At 47.6% G+C, this 23013-nt stretch overlaps 1 protein-coding gene across 1 annotated transcript in view; it reads right to left on the bottom strand.

Annotated features, from left to right (window-relative positions):
• LOC133350498 (cadherin-23-like) overlaps nt 1–23013 on the bottom strand; it is a 222572-nt gene that overhangs the window by 82962 nt on the left and 116597 nt on the right. The window contains exons 19-24 of the mRNA XM_061564838.1: nt 19370–19442; nt 19043–19159; nt 16804–16916; nt 16278–16385; nt 14998–15187; nt 774–919 (exon numbers count right to left, since the gene is read on the bottom strand). Coding sequence (XP_061420822.1) covers nt 774–919; nt 14998–15187; nt 16278–16385; nt 16804–16916; nt 19043–19159; nt 19370–19442 — 747 coding nt within the window. The remainder of the gene's footprint in view (nt 1–773; nt 920–14997; nt 15188–16277; nt 16386–16803; nt 16917–19042; nt 19160–19369; nt 19443–23013) is intronic.

The following is a 23013-nucleotide window of genomic DNA, read 5'->3' as shown; positions in this document are numbered from 1 at the left end:
GGTCTACCAGATCGTTTCGTCTCATCCATCCGGTGTTCGACCACCCACACTGCTTCTCTTTCTGATTCTTTCCTTGTACTGCTCCACTTTGAAATTCCCTCCCATCGTCTCTCCCCAAGCTCTTAGAATGACCATGCTCAATTCAAGAAATGCATAAACTCTTACCAATGACGACTTTACCACCACTGTTTGCTGGTGGCGACTTGGAATTTTGGGCATTTGGGCATGTGATTATTTTTTCAATTGTGATTTTTTTTGTGATTCTCTCATTGAAGAAGTGGAAAACTCTCGGGGATCTCGAGAGCAATGGGTGGGGGGGCACTTCTGCACGCTCACTGCAGCTTGCGTGAACACGGCGCCGCTCAGTCATAATCATTTCAACTCGTAACGTACCGCTGCCACACAGTACCCGCTCACCCTTGTAGAGAGAGGCATGGCTCAGAGGCACGAGCAGGAACCACAGACGAGCAGGAGAGCAGCCGCGTGTTGAGCCAGCACAAACAATCCACCAAGCTCTCTGGTCCTCTATATATTAAGATGTTATTGGGCAATTAATTAGTGTTTACATGTGGGAGGAAACCGGGGTACCTGGAGAAAACCCGTGCTTCGAGGAGTAAACAGTCTATCCCATGTAGGTGGAACAGGTGGAGTCCACATTTTGCTGTGCCGACTTCTCCTGGTGAGCCAGGGCATGACACCTCGACACCCGTGGGAAGCCAGCCATTGCCAGCGCTGGGCCAACAGGCCACGTGCGCCACCACCGCTTCCCTCACCTGAAAGAGCGTCGAGTTTGCTGGCAGCCCCTCCAGCACCTGCAGCGCGTACGGCAGCCCCACAAAGCCCGGCTCGTTGTCGTTGACGTCCTGCAGCAGCACCGTGACCGTAGCGCTCGCCGTGGCGCGGCGCGGGGGGGAGCCGCCTGGCGGTGGACGGTGGCGTTGGAGGGGGGAGGGGCGATGCGAGTAAAAGATGAGATATTAGAGCGCAGTCAATCTAGAGCCAGGACAGGTTTTAAGAAATGTGATTTGAGTAATGAGGGGCATATAGACAGTTGTCTCTTGTGGCTGCTGGTTGATTGGTTCATGGAAGATTTATTAGGTAGGTTTGCCAGTGGATGGGTAGGTGGGTAGCTGTGTGGATGGGTTTGTAAGTGGAGTGAGTAGGCAGGTGAGTAGATAGGTATTATCATCAGCCGTGATGTATCCCATGCTAGATGAAGACCACCCCAAGCCATTGCCATCTCTCACGGTCTTTCGACACATTAATCCATTTAGCTCCTGCACGTGATCTGATTTCATTACTCCATCTCTATGGTAGATGTCCTCTGGGTTGCATTCTGTCCTTTGGCTGCCACTCAATCGTTAGTCTCGACTGATGGCCATCGTCCCTTCTGTCGTGCCCAGCCCAAAGCGTCAACCGTGTCCTACTCAAGCCCCACTTACTTTTCTTAACAGGCAATAAAACACGATGTCCTTTACTTGAATATGATAGCTAAGACCTTTATAACTCAGCTCAGAAGCCAATTAAACATGTATCTTGCGAAAAAAAACTTGGAAAACGCAATGATTAATACAAGTGCAAGAATATATGGTGCAAAATTTCTAACTATAAAAAGCAACCGTAAATTTGTACAGATTGTAAATACATACACGGACATATAGGGCACATTTATTCTCATACATAGGGCAAAATACAAAATACCCCACATGCATCGACTATTACCACCCTCGGTTTGAATCCCAGGCTCGGACTGAAAATGCATTTCTCACATAAAACCGATGTTTACATTCTCAGCACTCGTGATCTCTCTGTTTAAATGTCGTGTGTTTAGTCAAAGAGTACCCACAGTAAACAATCAGAGACTATGACTGTCTTGTCTACACAGCTGATGACAATAATAGTAACTTAGTGGCCATGCATAAAATTATTTAAATGTTCAGGCAAAGATCTGTTATGTTCATTCCTAGTTGTCATTGTTGCTGTCAGAGGGAGTTCAGACGTGATATATTTATTTGATTAGTGTCCATATCCCAAAATAGCAATTATGCTGAATTTAAAATCTAATCATTCTCAATCTAAATTTGATCAAGAACCATTACGGCACTTACATTGGTTTGGCCAAACAACCCAAGCAGAGCGGTCTTTAAAAAAAAATATTACTAACTTAGGCTTTCCTGTGTATTATAACAACCGATAATAAGTATATGCTTAAAAGATATATGAAACAAAACGAAAACAAGCAGTGGCCCTACACTGCAAAGTGCCCGTTTTACTAGATAAAGCAGTGTAGATAAAACACGCACAGAGATGGGGGAGGGGAGCGAGGGGGAGCGGTGGCGGCAGAGTGGGAGGAATTGTGGGAGGGTGTGGAATGGGTCCCGGGAGATTTCGGGGTCAGCGCCGCTGGGTCGAGGGAAGGGCGGCCGGGGTCAACTCCCAGGAGCCCCTGCTGTGCCGAGGGCCCACGGCGCCACCGCGTGATTGAGTTACAAGCTCCGATATTGAGAACTAAATTATGAAGAGTGGGAAGCCTCCCTGCAGAGCTGCCCCGGGAACCAAACCGCCTCTGACCGGGCCATGAGGTGAGAGAGAGGGAGTCTGCGAGAGATTAGGGGTTTTAGACTTGTTGGCTGTGTGGGATTAGGGTTATTGTTTAGGTGAGATTAAAATCATTGGTGCACTCTAAGCCCTCTGGGGATGACAGCGTGGAGTTGGAATTACCTATCTCTGTTTTCCCCCTGCATTAAACCCACACCTGAAGAGAGATAAAGTGTTTTTCACTCACGGATACGATCTGAAGGTGATGACCCATACAGCTTTGAGATGTACAAGTTCAAGCACAAAGCATACGTTTCTTGCATATTCATTCCAGTAACCTCTGTCAACATTTGCAAACGTAGGCTCAATTATTCAAACGGTTTCCCTATCCATTTAATATTGAAGTAAATATAATTGACGTAATTGTTTTTAGTAATAGGTGTTTACCCTTTCAACTGGTACAAAAACTGACACCTTTTGTACCAGTTGAAAGGGTAAAAACCTATTACTATATTTTGCCACTGGTAAAGGAGGTCTCATAGTGTAATTGTTTCTATTTCAATAATTCAATTACTGTACTTAAGTCCAGACCAGGTGAGATCAAACTGAGACTAAACATCTTTTTAGAAGACAAACCTTGATTCATTAGATATAATGCACATTCAATAAGATCTGTGAAAAGTAATATCGTTCAAGGTGGGCCTGTTATGCAAGTCAGAAGAAACCTCAAATACAAAGCATGAAGTGACAGTTTGCCAATGATCGATGAGGATTAAAGATATAACATTTCACCTAAGATATGCACACTATTTAAAAGTATTCTCTGATATGAAGAATCATTGCTTCTTATATAGTTGTTTTCCTTTTAGGGCAGTGTTATTGATGCATTTGTTGCATATTTGTCATGATACAGTATTTCGTGGAATAGTTGTTCAAAAATACCCTCCAAAAGGGGCTCGCCAGAACTCCCTCTAGTGGAGGCCCTGCTGCCAGCAGTGGTACGAGTGAGCAATTTGCAGGGCTGTACCACCTACGCTTAAAAATATGCGATCATGTGGGTACCGGAATGGATAACACCGCTTTTCGCTCAAATTCCACTTTACTGTGCTCAGTTCCCCAATCAACGCAACTGAAATAAAACGTGAACCAGGAAGGGGCCTTTGTCGTCTCGCCAGCGAGTGTCATGAGAGTTGCACAATCTGTGGCCGCTGTGCTTGCTCACACTGGTGAGGGACGTGGCGTCGCCAGAAGCTTTGCAGAAGAAGGAAACTAGAAGGATGTGGCTGCGACTTGATACACAACTGCTGTCTTTGTGCCTCCTGGCAGGTAAAACAAAATTCGTATAATAATTTTGTTGAGAACAAATGGGACTTGCTGATTTGAGATGGTAAATGTTTTTCTCTTTGCAATGTGGTTTGCAAAGGCATCCCACGGCAATGAGAGATGCCCCGTCTCGATGGGCCTTCGCCTGGCTAGAAGACAGTGATCACTGCGGGTGGCCTAATATCCCCACAGTGCGATGATTTTGCGAGCGCTAAGTAAAAGGTGTTGCGGACTGCTTATTTTGTCACATAAAGCAGCAATGCTAACTCTGCCCTTTTTGTATTAAATACATTTGTCCAGAGGTTGTTTGTGCAGCCTGTGTATAATGCACGACTGTTAAGCCACTCTACATCTAAACAATTCCTAGTGTGTGCTCTCTTGGGCATCACATTTAGTCGACTCTGGATAACTAAAAAGATGTTCAGTTCCTAATAAACGCTATATTTTGGTTTCATGGCTATTTAGACACAGTCCTTCATCTGCCACACCGCGTCTTTTCCCTGATCGTGGCAGATTAATGGGAAACAACAGCATCAAGTGCTCAATTGTATCATCAGGTAGATGTGTACAAACGTTTAGCCAAATATGATGCTGTAAATTTAACAGGCACGTTTCCGCATTCCAAGTGTGGTCATCTGTCCGGGTAGGGTGGCACATTGTGCATTTTCTCTATCAAATCTTTTGGCATTCTTTGCTGCTGCTCTGGGCACCTACAGGAGCTGAAGATGCCTGCAGCAGTGAGTGGCGAAGCCCAGGCTTGGATGAATTTCGCAATTTTGTTTGCAAAATCGTTTCAGCCTGGCAATGTGGAGCTCTGCAAGTGGTGGTGGACGTGAGCATGGTGGCGGGGGAGGCAACCCTGAGCTGTAAAGTGACCCCGAGCAGCGAGCACATGGCCGTGAACTGGTACACCCGCTCGCCCAGGCAGTCCGACCGGGACAAGGTGCTCGTGTGTCACCCGGTGGTTTGGTGGCGGAGCAAGTACACCCGCACGTGCTCCAACGTGCACACGTACCTCGCTGATGACAACACCTTCGTGTTGAAGGTACGGGGCAAGACTCGTGGTCACTGTCAATCACCGATTTGCGATGCAGAACGAGTTTATTTTTGTTTTCACGTGCAAAGATGTTTTGTTGTTGTTGTTGTTGCTGGAGCATCATAGGTGTGTCGTTGAGGTTAATGGATGACGATGCTGCGTTCATCTTGGTCTAGTTTTAAGAAATTATATACATGCTGCTTAAGTGAAAGTTACAGTGAGAACGTGAAAGGGGACTATTATTTCCGCAACATATAAAAAGGCAAGGTTGGCTACTTCTGCTTCTTCAGCTGCAGATGTCGATTATGTGGCGACTCAAAATTTCAATTCCTCACCTTTAGACATTATTTCTTGTTCACTCTTCCCCCCTCCCACGTTGTATTTACCAGAGCCACTTTCAATATTTAATTACTGAGCACACTTGACAAGCTCTTGACAAAGATCCCCCGTGTAGCCTTCACAGACTGTTGGGGCAAGTGATGTTAGCGAGCACCAATGAAGGCCAGCACGGCACACGAGGGGGTGGGTGGCAAGCACCATGTCTGACCACTTTTGTCTCCCTAGTAGCGATGTTTACACACCGCACCAGGTACTAATTTGAGGCTGAGTCGACCTCAGGGGAGGCCCAGGACCGGTTCGGATAATCGTCACTGGTGGTGTTGGCCGTGAGCGGGAATCTAAGGTCCTCGGGTTCGTTGCACAGCATGATAGCCACTACACCACCACTCCCCACGATGCACCATAAACCACACACACGTGTGAGAAGCGCATTCGATATATCAACCCTCAAAGCCAACACCAGAACCCCACGAGAAACTCGGCTGTTGTCTATGGCCGCTGTTTCCACCAGCTGTGAAAGGCAGCGACGACGACAGAAACCATCTGTCCATTTCGAGAACCAAAAACAAAGATCCTCCCTAGAGTCTTAACAGACTGTTGAGGCAAGTGCTGTTCGCGAGCACCTATGAAGGCCGGAATGGCACACGACGGGGTGGGTGGCCAGAACCACGCCTGTCCGCTCCCTAGTGGTGATGTTTACTACACACCACAGCAGATACCTATGGGAGGCCCAGGACGAGTTCAGATAATCGTCACTGGTGTTTGGTGGCCGTGAGCAGATATCGAACTCGGGTCTTTGCCGGGTTTGTACCACAGCGTGCTGGCCATTACACTACCTCTCCACACACCACACACATCCGTGTAATACACACACATCCGTGTAATACACACACATCCGTGTAATACACACACATCCGTGTAATACACACACACACGCGAGTCCCTAGAGTTAAACCCCAGACAGGCACAGAGCTGCTTTAATGTGGAACCATATCCAAGACAAACTAAAATGTGCCACCATTCTTAACGTATTTAAATGTCTGCAAACGGTACGGCTCGAGAGTATTCTACGTGAAACGGCCATGTGCACCCATTGTTCATGCGTGTGACTGCGGTGGGATGTTCATGTGCGCTACCCTGGCCGTCGTCCTCCCGTCCTTGACACTGAATTAATGTATTTAATGTGGTATATAAACGTAGGCTGCATACGTTGTAGATTTGAATGTATTAGTATAGGTGTCATTGCACGTTTGCTAAATAGGTATCACTCGACACCCTGGACACCCTTGCAAACAAGATGGGATTTTACAGGTAAAATGTTTTCTTTCTTTCTATAAATAAAATATCAAAAGCCAAAAGATGGTGGCTATGCACTGAAGGCAAGGGTTGATGGATGACACATATTGTGAAACTCCCTTCCCATGGGCATCGGGGTCTCCATATCCTGGCTTGCTAGAATGCAGTACAGCAAGTGTGAACTAATCTCCATCTCTTGTAATATGTTCGCATGCATTTTCTCTGTGGTACTCCAGTTCCCTCCAATATGTATAAACACCTCTTGATCCGGTGAGCTTGGGCAGAGCTTGGGCCATTGAAACGTGGTGCATGCCCGAACACGCTGCCACCATCTGTAAGATGTCACTCCATCTGGATTTAACATCCTGCATGCTCGGCGTGCATCTGGATCCCAAAGAGCAGCTTAGCAATAATCTGCAACATATGTCTCGCTTTTAAAAGTTGTCCACTGGCGCTCAGACCCACCTCTTTATAATTAATTATTTCCTGCCACAAGACAGCAACGGATATATATATATTTATCAATAATACAGGTCTTTTGGATCATTTTTGGATACAGGATAATTGTATGACTATTCTTTCCAACCTTCTACACCTCCTCCTTTGTAGTCTTCTTCCGTATTGCTGCTGATGTAGATGTAGAGCAACAACTAGAATTTCACATTTAGGTGGTCAAGCCTTATGAGCAGCGGAGTGTATCGCTGTGATATCTCCTTCGTATTTCTGGATCGTGCATTGCGTAATATGTTGTACTACGGCCTGTTCTGGATGACCAGAGTTGCACACTGCTGGAGAGTTTTTAATTTTCCATTTGTGCATCAGGTATCTGCATCTGCCATGGATTATGCAGTGGATGCGGTTTAGGGTGGACTATGAGCGTCGTGGAAAATCAAAACCAGGGATCTTTTGAGTTGGGTCTTTCACAAGGTGTTTGTTTGTGAGTTCTTTTGAACTACATTCAGTTCTCCAAGTCCTCTGCAGTGATTGTGGATCTATAATTGCCCTGGCTCACCCAAAGCCAAGTTCGATCACCGCCTTAGCGACATCCTTTCCTCCTACAATCTATGAACGGTCAACGCTGAACCAACTCGTGTGTCAAGTCAGGATGTGGGCAGCACAAACTAAACACAAACATAACTGCCTTTTGTGTTTAGTTTGCTGTACTTCCCCGCACTTCGGATTAAGATGGTTGGCTTCGTACGGTGCAAAAAAAACTTCAACATACATACATGGACCAAATAGTTGAGCTCAAATCTAAACATCAATTCAAATCACTCGGAACATTTCCAATCTCTTACGCGGATGTTCACATCATATTTGTCTGAGCACTATCTGCCAGACGACCACTCCGAAAAATCACCCTCGCAACTTTTGTCCGGATAAAATACACCACGTTGAAGTAGCTCAGAGTATTTTAGAATCAGAATTTTTTAGACTGGAGGAATCCGATGAGGTATGAAGCTCGTTTTGACAGATGTCGAGTATGGGCGGGTCAGCGAGCTCTTAACCTCCACCCCCTCCTTCATTTCACTATCATGTGATGCCACAATCTGCGCAGTCAACTTGACCTCAACCTTAAACACAACACCGACACATTCATGTCAGCCGGCTCCCCCGTCGCTGCAACCAGTGGCTCTCTGCAGCAGCTGTTGCATCACAGTACAACAGACACCGATTGGAATCCATCTTGTCCTCCTGACTCGAAACTGCATCACATGTCGCCTTCCCTGTAGCCATCAACAAGCTCGCGTATGCATGTTGAACTTCTTTCGCGCTGTACGTAGCTAACTATGCTCGTCGGAGGTGCGGGGGAAGGACAAGTAACAAGCTCATCGTGGCCTCATACGCTTCATACATAAACAAACACATAAACTTCCCAGCTGACCACCCACTTTAACGCTGCTCTACACTAAATGCTCTTCTCCATCATAACCATGAGGCAACTTGGCACGATCACCTGGCCGACTCTTCGCACACCCTTAAATTTTAGATTTTTTTCGAAAGATACAATTCTCCAGCATCATCACCACCACCATCAGGACATCACTTCCCTTCTGTCGTAATCAACCCATGGCCATTACTTCTTCTGCTCCTCATTCTACAATCTGCTGCCATTTTTAACAACCCAACACGTTATTGACCTAATCCCACGTTCAACAATAAAAACCTCTGCCTTGGATCTCCTACCAACCAGCGTCTTTTAAGCATTGCGCCGGTGAACTTTCCAATAGTAATTTCTCACGTTGCTCATCTGGTCAGTTGCCTCCACCACTTACCATGGGCCAAGTTACATCTCTACAATGGAAACCTGCCTCTTACCCAGAAGATTCTGCACACTTACCAAGACTTCACTCATCAAGATCACTGATGACATCAAAGCCTCGACCGACTTGAGTTCCATCATCGCCACCCTAGTTGGCCTTGACACATCTCTTGACCCTTTAAACGACGGGTTTTTATGGTTAAACGTCAAGAATCTGATTTCACCATCGGTAGTGCAACTCTCAAGAGGCTCGCATATACCTCTCTGACAGAGGTTCCTAAGTCAAGGTTGGCAAGTCCTCAATCCCAGCCGTCACGTCCACTGAAGGTGTCCCTCAAGGATCCATCCTGAGTCCTCTACTTTTTTCAGTCTCATCGATAGTTATGACATAAATGATCACACTTATGCCAATGAGACTCAATTATACTCCACTCTAACCTCCACTCAGAGCCCACTCAACCTTGCAAATTAGACCTCAACATCACAGCACTAGTTTTGGTCAAACTACCTCCGACTAAGCCCTGAAAAATCCGCAGACATTTTTCCGTGCACTAAGCAGCGGCTCACCATAGCGTCGCTCCGTCACAACCTACTCACTCTGCTGGCTCCACCATCAGTCTCTCAAATCATCTGAAAATCCTCGGTGTCACCTTGAACCACGTCCGAAACATAATGTGCACATGTAACCATCATCTCGGTGCCTCATGGCACATCTGCCAGATGTTGACCATAGCCGCAGTAAACACTGGCTTGTAGCATTGTCAGAGCTCATCTCTATTGCAACGCCTTCCTTACTCGGATATCTCAAGAACGCCTCGCCAAACTACAGCGGCTCCGAAAAAATCTTGTCTCGTGCTGTCCTGGGCGTTAAACGCAGCCACTTGGCTCAGATGGCTTCTCTAAAAATGGTTGCACCGACTCCCCATCGAATCAAGGATACAGCGCAATGTCTGCTACCCTGTGGCACCGAGCTCTCTTTTAACGTCTCCCGCCATACCTTCACCTTTCTTACTCACCCCACTGACCACGGCAAACTGCCGCGTCCTACAGAGCACGTCTAATAATCCGCTCACCATGTCCAGAACCAGCACCGTCCCTGGCTGAGCGGCGCTTCACGGTAGCTGCACCGGCAGCCGTATGGAACTCTCGCTCCCACCGCACATTCGCTTCATCCACACACCATCCACCTTCAAGCAGCAGCTTAAGGGGGGCGCCATGGTGGCGAGATGTTAACTACCTCACCTGGTATGGAGGAGGTGGTGGGTTTGATCCCGATCCTGACGACTGTATATTTAGAGTTTGCATGTTCTTCCCGTGGCCATGTGGATTTTTCCCCGGATCCTCCCGTTTTTCTGTCCACATTTAGAAACATGAGTTTAGAGTAAATGGCTGCTATAAATTTCCACATGATTAGCCACTTAATTAAGCTATCACTTGTGGCTAGGTCGCCTCTGATGAAGAGCAATATAGCTCAGTGGGCCTTACCTGGTAAAATACAACATAGTTTAGTTTCAAGGCACACCTACTCAGGCTATATGCATATCATTTGTGATAATATGTGTGTCTTATAAATTGTATGTATTAGTGTTATATTATTTTTATTGTTAGTGTAGGGGTGTTAAAGAGAGGGCCCGTTATGCATGGCAGCCTATGGAAAACAAACACAGTGGGCGGGGCTACGTAAGTGCACGAGCAAGTGCCCTCTACGACGTCCGAGCCAGACACCCTGGGGGGGGCTGGTTCGAACGTTATGATCCCCCGGGGCCCCACCACTCAGGGAGGGGTTGGGTATAAAAGGGGATGTTCAAAGGGCTCGAGTCAGTTATGTTTTAGCTAAGGGAAGAAGATTGAAGACGTCTTAGATAGAGCCCTGGACTCCCCTGGTTCGATGTCCTTTTCAGGGCCGGACAGGATTGAGCCAGCGGCGTGGTCCCGAAAGCCAGAGCCGGTGCTCTTGTAAGAGCTGGTCTGGAACTCCGGGTACCGGGCCCGACTTACCAGTGTCGGGCCAGTTAGCCTCCCCTAGCCCAGTAGTGGAGGATTCGGGGCTAGGACAGAGTTAGCTAGGGGTGTATCCCGAGTTATACGGGTGAGGGGGCCGATACCCCCTCGAGTGTGTATATGCCCACTGTCATATTGTGAATAAACATACGTGTGCCTCAACCTCGGCGTCAAGCGTCCTCACCGGTACTTCATTAGCACCAGCTCATCACCTGGCTGCCTTCTCGCTTGTCCATGATTTCTTACAGCGCTGAGTTGTTCTCCCCGAGAGTGAACAGAAACTCTGGTGGCGCATTACGAGGCTCAATCATGAAATGAAATCAAGTAAGAAACATAGAGAGTCTTTGCTCTGTCGCAGGTGCCGAAGGTGACAAGGGAGTGGTATGGGCATTACATGTGCCTCGTGGAAACCTGGCGCTGGATAATCCTGGGGCCGATGTGGACATTTGTGGAAAATGCCAGCGCAGAAGTCGTGCTGATGAGTAGAGGTGGGTGAAGTGGAGGGATTAATCTGAAAAATATAAATAATCGGGCCTAGATACGATCTTAAATCTTCTTTGTTGCGGATCTATCTGGAACTGGGAGTCACGTCACTAATTTGACATCACTACCATGTTTTTCATGTAGCATTGGTTGATGTCACGTTATATAATATAACAATGTAACTATTCCATTAGACCTCCTTTGCCAGTACCAAAATGTAATAATAGGGGTTTTCCCCTTTTTTCTCGCAACAAAACTGAAACCTGTTTACAAGGAATCATGTGTGCATTAACCACAATACTTGTGGTCAAAATGCAAACAAAAAACACACTCTGATAACATATGCATTGCCCTTCAAACTGATTGGTCCACACCAGAGATGGCTTTCTTTTGAGCTTTGTCTCAATTGGTTCTAGACCAGAGGACGCGAAAACGCAAATAGTAATGCACTATTCCTCTGGTCTAGCACCAATTGAGACGAGGCTCAAAAGAAAGCCATCTCTCGTGTGGACCAATCAGTTTCAAGGACAATGCATATATTACCAGAGTGTGTTATAGCTTAAAAAATTAGTATTCTTTGTTTTTTCGACTTGACTTTACTGAAAGAACCAAGGAATATGAATTCCTGCAGTCACGAAAAGTTTTAAGTCAAAATTTATGGAAATAGTATTTTAAAAAGCTAATCAACATTTGGTTGTCTGTCACAGGTAGAAACCTTCAACAACCAAGGAATGTGACAAAAAGTAAGCTGTTTTCATGAATTCATATATAAACATTTTGCACTGTTTCTCTTCCAAGTGTAACTGAAATATTATTTTTTCTACCAACAGATATAAATATTCAGCCATCAGTGGAAACTTCAACAAGTAAGCTAGTCTAACATCTAGAAATGCTCAATTTGTTAAATACACTTAAATAATTTCTTGAAATGTTTCTTAGTAAGTGTAAATGTCACAGAAAAATATATTTATTCCGATTCCGTGCACCTCGTCCTTTTAAAAATCCATCACACGTGGCATACAGCCATCACGCTCACGTCGGCACCATGCTTAGATGTATGCTCATTTACCCAGGACAGCCTGGCTGAGTCTCAAGACTCTTCATCATGAGGGCCTGCCAAATGTATAAAGCAGGGGAGTGATGTTGCTGTGTGTAACCCCGATTGAGCAATTTGCAGGTAATTTTATCATTGGAATGTTTTGGCCAATACCCAAATATACTGTATTTATTCAGTTTTATCGACGATCATGATTTATTACAGAATGACCACCATGTCTTTGTGCTCCACCCTGTATGTGATAGGCATCGTGCAAGTGAACAGCACGGGCAACGGAACGCAGTCACTTGTGCCCACTGTGTTGCTGTGCGGCAGCCTGCTTCTGACAGTGGCAGCATTACCCTGTGTGTGCTGCTGTGTCATGAAGAAACTGCCATTGCGAAAAGGTAAAACACCTTCATCGTTGTCAGTGTCATTTGTGGCCCGTCCTGTGATGTCTTTATGGAATGAGCCGTTTGGTTTGGTTGTGTCAGGGAAATGTCAGTCAGTGGCCTGGTGGGTTTGGTGGCACCTTTTGCAGCACTTAAGGTCAGGTTATAATCAGCGTGTTAAGCAGCTCGCTTCCTAGCCGTGAGATCAAATTCCAGCCAGGTTCAATTCGGCTCCTGATCTCAGCCCGCTAATGGAGCTGATCGTTGCACAAACATGTATGTGATCGTGAAGAGACGTTTGGCTTGATTTTCTTGTTACTTTAGCCACTGTGGTGCTCGTAGGGTAAAGTGAGCTGCACGTTGTGCGACTGTGTGGCTGCATGAAGCCAAAATACCTTTGCTAAAAAGACCCCAAGGTGTCCGACCAGGCGGCTGACGCGACACATTTCCATAGAGTGCCCTTGACCGAGAACCAACAGCTTTCTAATGCGGCGCTAAGCACACCATCATGGAAAATCACGCTAGCCTCTGGACACAATTGCACATAATACGCAATCAAAACAGCACGTCAAAAGCATGGATGCCTCGAGACTAGACCAACGTGTACAATGACATTTTTACTCTGTCACGTGACATCAGTTGCAATATAATTTTGTCTTTTCTGAACAGATGAAGAATCATCAGTGGATCAGCCAGAACAGTGAGTCCAATCAGAGTCTAACAAAGAGACTATAAGCCGCAATCAATCACCATCCATCTCCAGAGCCCACCCACGCCACTCCAGTCCTGAAATAACACAAAGAGGACTTCCCCCATAAATGATCAGAAATTGCTTTTATGAAATAACAAGTGAATAATGTTGAATTTTGTTCTATTCTTCAGTTTGAGTGACAAAGAAAAGGAACATCCAGAAAATATGTACGATAAGCCTCAAGGTAAATGGCCAATTGTAATTGCAATTAAATGTACGCACATTAAAATCACACTTGTAAAACGCGTCATAGTCATAGAGGAAATGTGTGCTTCCCACTGATGTTTTCTTGTGCTTGTGGCCGGCTCTGTGCAGGCCCTAAAGCGCCCACCCCTGCCGTTGTCGCTAAGGAAGGTAAGGTCCTGCAAACGTGCAACACGCCTGTAAATAACGCCCTTTACATTTAAGTGATGTTAAACTTGTAAGAAAACACAAGTTATGCCCTGTTACTCATATACTTCATCAAGTGCTGTATATATTACCGTTCCATTGTGAGCTTTCAGGCATTTTGAGCTAAAAACATTTAAAGGACTGCAGTGGCAATAATATTTTAATAAAAAAAAGACAATAATTTGAAGTCCTCCTTTCTTTGCCCGCAGATCGCAGCGAGTACGTTGAGATGTCAAGTTGCAGTGCGCACGTGGATAAAAACGATTACCAGGTGATGGGACCTCGCATTTGCAAACCGTCACTTAGCAACTATTTAAACAAATGATATAGCATCTGGCTGTGATTCACAAAAGCAGGTCATCACCCCACAGGATTAATTAGGCACAGGATCATTTGTTTGGGTTGTGCCGTGCTTTCCCCCTGCGTTTTTCCTGTGTAGTGAGCAGTTCAAGTGGTTGGCCCACAATTTGGGGGCTCAAAAAAATGTAACTGCACTATTTTTTGGTATGGAAATACAACACGGTTGTGGCATATGGTTTTCATTGTTGCCACTGTTAATGTATTGTTGTTATTATTCTCGTGTTGTTTTGTAACAGTGCATGAAGGTTGTCTTAAATATTGTCATGTATATTATGTTTGAAGGTCTATTTTATGAATATTCTTGATGATATTACTGTTTTACTGCCGACACTATATATGAACTGTATCGACAACATGGTTACGTGATTGTGTGGCTTGACATTGAGGAAACTGCACACCCTTTGTCCGAAAGAAAAAACGCTCGACAGAGTGGCACTCACGTGGTTGGCTTTGCCGTTGGGGTGGATGCTGGTTTAAGGAAACTCATTTTTTGAAGGACTTTACCTCTTTGCCTGTCAGAGCTGGCACAACAGTTAAAGCTGCTCTGATGAATATGTGTATTGGCTGCTTCCCCTGGTTTTTTTTTGGCAAGGAATTAACAACACTGGAGAAAATTTGCATTTGAACCTGCTGTACTGTCGATAAGGGCCATTGTTTGCCTCATTTATCTCGTAAATAAAGCGGTAATATATTTTCGTCACGTATCATCGTCACTACATTGGCTCGAACAAACACATGACAAATGCACACGCAAACGAGTGAGTTTCCGGTAACGGATCGGGCACGTACGGTCGGTGCCGGAGACAACTATGCTCCTCATGGAGGCGTAGGAGATGGGGTTGAGGTCCTCGCGGTCCAGCTGTAGCCCCGTGGTGCGGATCTTTCCGGACGCGGTGTTGATTCGGTAGAAAGGGTTCGGCGGATCGATGGCGTACACGAGCGTGCCGTTCTCATTAAGGTCCGGGTCGGCTGCCGACACCTGTGGCGAGAGCAGTCGTGCCGTGACGTTCACTCGTGGGTACCCCCCACCCCCCGTGCCACCTCCCCATGGCACCTCGTCAACAGCGGCACTTAATTAAACCGCTGCTCTTACTTCCAGTGATGTGGCATTGTGTTCCCCGTTCGTGGAGAAAGAACTGCCATTTCCATAATTTTTGCTTATCGCCTGTGGCAGACGTGGTTAATTCAGTCCAGATAAACCCCATTAATTAGGGCTCATGCAACCTACGGGTGCCGCCGCTTGCGTGGGGTAAACAATAGCGAGCAGACGACACCTTCTCTGCACAAACGGGACCCTCGTCCTGCTGCCGCCGGGTTTTTTTTTGTCCGCCCAGCACGACGGCGCATTTTATGTGTTGTGCATCGTGTTCGATTTTGAGCAATACACTGAGGAAATGTAATGTGTGAGATAATTCATAGTCAAATAGACGAATGAACTAGCAAATGGATTTAAATTCAATTAAAGTGACTGATCACATCATTGATTCAGTCAACAAAGCAATAAAAAAACATAATTAGCTAATGAAGACTTATGTAGTATCAGCCACATGTGCATCCAGTTTAAGTGGTTTTACAGAGACTTGGCGAGAATGTCCGAGCCCTGAATCAATAAAAAGTATTCTCTTCTGAATATTAAACCCAACTGCATTTGTCCACATGCAATGGCCGTAATATGTTGCCTTGGTAAGTTTGTCAAGGCAGTGATATTCTGCTGGAATGAGTTCAAGGGCAGTGTCCCGATTATAGCCCTGAGCTAGCGATGGAAATTCCACATTCCTGTTGTGGGAGTGAGTTTTCCCATTGAATAATCACCGTAGCGCCACAGTGGTAACATTTTACCGACCGCTAATGGGTTGATGGACCGAGCCAACCCCCTGACCGGGATTTAGACCTTGTGACCTTTCCGTTGCGAGCCGCTGAGCGACCGCGCTGGAACACTGTTGCCCTGGGGGAACTGATTGCAGGAGGGTAGAGACCACCCCTCCCCCCGTCCTCGTGTGACCCTCGTGACGGTGCCTCTGCTGCATGTGGGCAGCGGCGGCGAGTGGCGACGAGCAGCGGTGGCGCACCGTGAAGATGTCGGTGCCGCCCGGTGTATTCTCCACGATGGTGACGGCGTAGGGCAGGTCTCTCCACGCGGGATCGTTGTCGTTCACGTCCAGCAGTGTGATGTTCACCTGCCATACCGGGTTAGCCAATTTATGGAACACACAGCATTGAATTTATGAAAGGCACACAGCCTAATTTTTCCAACACCCATAAACGTGTGATGCATGTGCGATTGGAACAGTTGTAAGACCAGGCCCATCCTCCCAGCTGATGTTTTGCTGTACTGGAGCTGGGTGCGGTTATTTTCTGTGACTGGGCTGTACATTTTATGTAATTTTCCAAGGCGTACACTGTAGATAGAGGATATAATAACTGGGAATTTTCCGAGTGAAAGCATTTCTGAAATTGGGCCAATGGAACGCTCAACCAATCTCTCAGCTTTGATGAACTGGCAAACGACCGAAGCATGCCACAGCTCAACGCCCGGTGAGAGGCCCCCATTGTACGGCGAGCCAGCGTGACCCCGCTCTGCCACCGCGGACGTACGGTGGCGATGCCGGTCTTCTGGTCGTTTCCATCCCCTCCATCCACCGCCCGCACGATCAGGATGTACTGCGACACCGCCTCGCGGTCCAGCAGCGTGGTGCTCGTGACGTCTCCTGTGGGGACACACGCACGACGGCCCCGGTGGGCGAGCGCGGACCCGCAGTCGTCATGCCGCTTGGGGCACATCGACTCTTCACACGGCAGCAGCGCAGTCAGTCAGCAATAGTGGCAACTGTTTTCCAGTTTCACATATGGCTTAGTAATTTTCTCTAATTAGATTTCATTTTTCCCAGGACACTTTGTGCGGGCTAATTACTGAGGGTGTAACAGCTCATTGATTCATTGATTAAACTGGATTCATACCACAATGGGAACTTGGTAAGCAGTTTCCGTGTTGCGGTGGCTCATGATGCGTGCAGAGCATGGTGGTTTTAGGAAGTGATTATGTATTATTATCTTTGCATATTTCATTGTATATGTAAATTATGGTAATGTTACATTTAGGGTATTAAACAAAATATTTTACAACTGAGACAGAACAAATGAAAAACAATACAAACGAGACAAAAAGCAATTAATTCTCGAGTCAAAACTGTGACCACGAATGTCCATGTGCGTATGTGTGCTGGACTTCTTTCGCACCATACGTTGTCAACCGTGCTAATCAGAGGTGTGGGGGAAGGACAACAAACTAAAAACAAAAGCAGTTCTAATGACATTAGTTTTCAATCCAGATGATTTAAAAGTGCATAGCTTCAGTGGCGTCCTAATATCGGAAGTAAGAGTGTTATAGACGGCCGCAGAAGCAGTGCATCTGAAAACGAGCGATGCAATGACCATCTTTGTTCCATGGTTAACTATAAAGCCGCTGCTGCGAGGATGACCAGACTTTGCATAATGGTTTAAGCTCGTTGACGAATCCAGCAAAGGTATGGCTAGCCTCGAGGTCTTCAGAACCCAGACAGACAAGTAGTTCACATTTTAAGCTATAACATCTATGTGAGCATGAGGACCCAACATTAGAGTTAAAAATATTCCATTTTGTCATTTAATAGAGAAAAAAAAATGTAACAGCCAAAACCGAGTGGTAGATTTGTACATGGAAATTGTTCAAGGGTTTCCGTTAAATTTGTTATTCAAAGATAATTTCATAAATAATGCAGCAGCTCAGCAATAAAAAAAACTAAATTTTTGTAAAATTTATATGAGAAGTCAACCGGACGTTCAACTCTTGATGGGAAACTGGCAGCACCAGCTGGGCCCCGTTCGGTGATGGTGCTGCCATGCCAGAGGATGAGACCGGGAGCTCAGACAGAGCAAGTGTGAGGAGCAGTCACCGAGGACGCGGCGCTGCGAGTCGCCACGGAGTGAAAGACACTCATATTAATCATACTTGGAAACAAGTATGATTAATAATATTACATTCAAAAGGTGATATCCAGATCACAAAGGGTGTGATGTATGTATGTTGAATTTCTTTCACACCGTACCTAGCCAATCATGCTAATCGGAGGTGTGGGGAAATAAAAACAAACTAAACACAAAAATAAGTTCTAAAGAATTAGTGATTGTGACCAGAGGCTCAATCCTCCCAGAATGCCTTGCATGCCACGTGGCATCGCCAACCTGCGTATGTAAGAAACACAGCCTTGCTCGAGACCATCGACGCAAAACAGTCAAATCATGGACACGTTATTTTATACAGCAGCAGGACAGTGAGCATCTCTATACGCCGGCTTCAGGAATCCTCATTACAGTGTGGCGGTCGTCACTACCTTGTGATTCAGGGGCATTCATGTGCACAAGCGGTCCCTGATCACTTTGGGCAAGTAATGACTCACCCCTTCCACAATTTGGATCCACGATTCAATCCAAGCATCAGCCCCTTCTTCGTCTCACGAGTGCCATCCCGTTGCTTTGACGCATTCACTTCTTAACCTGAAGCCATTCAAAGTGGCTCAGCGGCAAAGCGAAGGGCTCAAAGTTGGAAGGTTGTGAGTTCAAATCCTGTTTGGGGTCGACTCAGCTCATCATTCCTCCGGGGTCGATACAACGAGTATCACAGGAACTCGCTTGGTTTTGAGCCTGAAGCCAACATTTGCATGTAATTTGTATAAACCGTAATTCGTATATCCTTACGTGCTCTATTCGATGCATGCACCATGAGTGTAAGGTTTTACTCTCGTCGCTCAACTGGTGACATGTTTGGATGCGTGCGAACGAGCGACCTCCTACTGACCAGAGCGAGCGTTGATTCGGAACTGTGTGGAGCCCTCCAGAGAGTAGATGAGAGACAGCTGACCGTACTCTGGCGATTGGTCGCCATCTGTGGCATTCACGTACAGCACCGTGGCACCTGCAGGGAAGGACAAAACTCAATGCAGCAATGATGACCTTTGAACAACGAAATGCATAGCATAAATTAATTAAACATTTATTTGAAAAAAAGTTTTAATTTCAACTTCTGTTGTTACTAATACAGGTAGCCCTTGGCAAAGCAGGCAATGTTTCAAGTGTTCGAATCTTTAAAAAAATAATGTTGTTTCAGAAAAGATTCTCATCTTACCCGCCAAAATATTTTCTGGAATAGCGATGCTGTAGGAATTCCGGTCAAAAATGGGGCTGTTGTCATTTTCATCCTGCGATTGAAACAAATCACAATGAACACGCTGGCATTCTTGGCTGAAATATTATTTGACCATTGTCTTTACCACTGCCAAAAGCAGAAAAAACTTCAAATAATTGATGTTTAAGGTAGTGGCTCTTCTTCAGGCCACAGAGAAAGGACAGGCAGGAAGACTACTGACAAAACATACAATGCAATGTCGTGGTGGATTGTTATTATTATGCTTGTTTACCAATAATGATTACGTCTCACTCCTCTTAAAAAGTGTCAATGTTTCTTATCAAGTGTCAATGTCATTGAATAATATTCCCGTGTACCTTGTCCTTTTCAAAATCCATCACACGTGGCACACAGTCGGCACGCTGATGTCAGCATCATGCTTAAGATTGACGCTCATTTACCCAGGAAAGACTGGCTGAGTCTCAAGGCTCTTTCTTATGAGGGTCCTGCCAATTGTTCACAGTAGAGGGAAATCTTGCGTTGTGTAATCCACATTGAGTAATGTGCAGGAAACGTTTCAGCACTGTGATGTTTGGGAGGATGGAAGAGAACCTAAAGGAAATCCCAATGCAGAACAGGGGGAGATCATACAAACTCCACTCACTCACTCTGTAGAACAGGGGGAGATCATACAAACTAGACTCACTCACTCTGTAGCACGGGGACAGATCATACAAACTCCACTCACTCACTCTGTAGAACAGGGGGAGATCATACAAACTCCACTCACTCACTCTGTAGAATAGGGGGAGATAATACAAACTCCACTCATTTACTCTGTAGAATGGGGGGAGATCATACAAACTCCACTCACTCACTCTGTAGAACAGGGGGAGATCATACAAACTCCACTCACTCACTCTGTAGAACAGGGGGAGATCATACAAACTCCACTCACTCACTCTGTAGAATGGGGGGAGATCATACAAACTCCACTCTCTCACTCTGTAGATTGGGGGGAGATCATACAAACTCCACTCATTCACTGTAGAACAGGGGGAGATCATACAAACTCAACTCACTCTCACTCTGTAGAACAGGGAGATATCCTAAAAAACTCCACTCACTGTCACTCTGTAGAACAGGAAGAGATCATACAAACTCCCCTCACTCTCACTCTGTAGAACAAGGAAGATACCCTAAAAACTCCACTCACTCTCACTGTGTAAAACAGTAAGCGATCATACAAATTCCACTCACTCTGTAGAACAGGGAGGGATCATACAAACTCCCCTCACTCTCACTCTGTAGAACAGGGAGTGGTCATACAAATGTAGGGGTGTTACGGAGGGGCTGTTATACATGGGATCACACGGGAAACAAACACAGTGGGCGTGGCTACGTGAGTGCACGGGGAGGTGATCCCAACGACGTCCGCGCCGGGGAGCCTGGGGGGCTGCCCGGAGTTGTGATCCCCCGGGGCCCCACCCCTCAGCCGGGGTTTGGTATAAAAGGGGATGAGCCGGAGGGCTCGGGGAGATAATGTTAAAGCTGAACCAGTGAAGACCGAAGACCGTCTAGGTAGAGCCCTGGACTCCCCTGGGTCGCTGCCCTTATCAGGGCCGAACAGGACCGAGCCAGCGGCGTGGTCCCGAGAGCCAGAGCCGGTGCTCTTATCAGAGCTGGTCTGGGACTCCGGGTACCGTAAGCCCGACTTACCAGTGTCGGGCCAGATAGCCTCCCCGAGCCCATTAGAGGAGGACTAGGAGGTAGGTTAGACATAGCTAGCAAGTGTATCCCCAGCTAGCCGGGTGAGGGGGCCGATACCCCCTCCAGTGTTGTATGTCCGTAAATTGTGCCTACTGACGCGGAATAAATACGTGTGCCTCCAACCCCGGCGTCCAAGAGTCTTCAACTATATAACATCTGGTGTCAGAAGTAAACCACGAACATGGACACGCGCCGGACAGCTCGAGCCAGGGTACCGGAGGCAGAGGACACCGCTGCAGTTGTGGAGCCCGAGACGGCTGAAGAAGGCATCGAGCAGCCGGGACCGGATGCATCCACACCGCAGCATCGGGAGGATGGGGGGCCGTCGACAGATGGACTAAGGCAGGCGCACGCGAAACTGGCGGAGCTGCTGTACGCCGCTGCCGCCACGCTGGACCAGATCACACGGCTGGGGGCTGGTGGACCGCCACGGGACGACGACAACCGACGACCAGCGCGCCTTCCCGCCATTTCGACGGAGCCCGACTTTGAATTTCCCGCCATCGCTGCAGCAGCTGCTGAGGGCGTGGCCGGCCTGAGCCTCGCGTCCGACGGCGGGCGCACCAGCGGACAGAGCGTCACCACGGGTGCGACCGGCGATACTATCCGTCGCTCGTGCCGAAGCAGAGCCGGGTGAGGGGGACGACGGAGAGCGACCTTCCAAGGCGGCCGCTGCGCTGCATCAACGGCTACCTCCACTCAAAGCGTTTGTGGGCGAGGATGGCGACTGGGGCGGCTTCCAGCGCCGCTTCCTCACACACCAGGAAATGGCGCAGTGGACAGATGCCGAGGCTCTCCGCGCGCTGCCGGCGCTCCTCGACGGCGACGCCCTCGCCACTCTTACATCGGCGCCGAAGAAAAAACGCTCCACGCTACAGATGGCACTGCAGTTGCTGGCTGCAGTCTACGGACCACCGTCGGACTGCAGACAGCTCTTTTATGATCGCCAGCGGGGTGCAAAAGAGTCGCCCCTGGCATATCGTACAAGTCTCCTGGCACTGGCAAAGACGGCCTTCCCACGAATGGACAACGAAGGCGTGGACGCTATGGTTACGGAGAAGATACTCCTGCTGGCGGACGACTTGGATATCGTCGTCGTGGCACAGGACGAGGCAGAGATGTGTTCCCTCCAGGCTGCACGACTCCTCCACGCAAACCTGCTCTCGCAACGACGGAAGGCCAGCAAGGCGGCGAGCGGGCGTGCTGTGGCTGCAGTCACCCTCCCGGACGAGGAAATTTGTGCCGTCGACGGCAGCAGGGAGCGGAAGTACGGGGGGGCCGGGACGGATCGACCTACCTCGACCATCCATCGTCGTCGCCAGCGCTCCCGCGCTGTTACAACTGCGGCATCCGGGGCCATGTCGCCTCGGGGTGCCGCTCTCCTCGACAGCACAGGACGACGCCTCGACGGGACGCCGGCCCTCCTCCCAAGCTCCATCGACATAACCCGGCGAGTCGCGGCACCCCTCATGTTTGGCCCATGCACAAACCCATCACACACTCGCACACCGCAACGAACGGGGGGGCCGACATTGCACGCGTCGCGCCAACACGCACCACTGTGGGGACTCATATCGAACCCAGCCAGTGGTCCGTGTTGGCCCATCACGTTGTGGCTGCATCGTCGGGGTCATCAGCCGTTGTGGGACACATTGACGGGGTTGAGGTGCGCATCCTGGTCGATACGGGAGCATCGGCGACTATCATTTCGGAACTAATTTACAATATTCTCCCTGTCCAGAGCCGTCCCTTGCTGCCCGTTAACGTGCCATTCTACGCTGCTAACGGGGGCTCGCTTGGCATCATTGGACAAATTCGAGCGCAAATTTGTATCGGTGATATTAAATTGTCTGGCCCGATTTTGTTTCCTCCTC

This window comes from Lethenteron reissneri, chromosome 34 (assembly GCF_015708825.2).
Source record: "Lethenteron reissneri isolate LAM-NWPU_2019-01 chromosome 34, ASM1570882v1, whole genome shotgun sequence".
NCBI classification, from domain to species: domain Eukaryota; kingdom Metazoa; phylum Chordata; class Hyperoartia; order Petromyzontiformes; family Petromyzontidae; genus Lethenteron; species Lethenteron reissneri.
The sequence above is the reverse complement of the archived record's forward strand: the minus strand, read 5'-3'. Positions and strand labels throughout refer to the sequence as shown.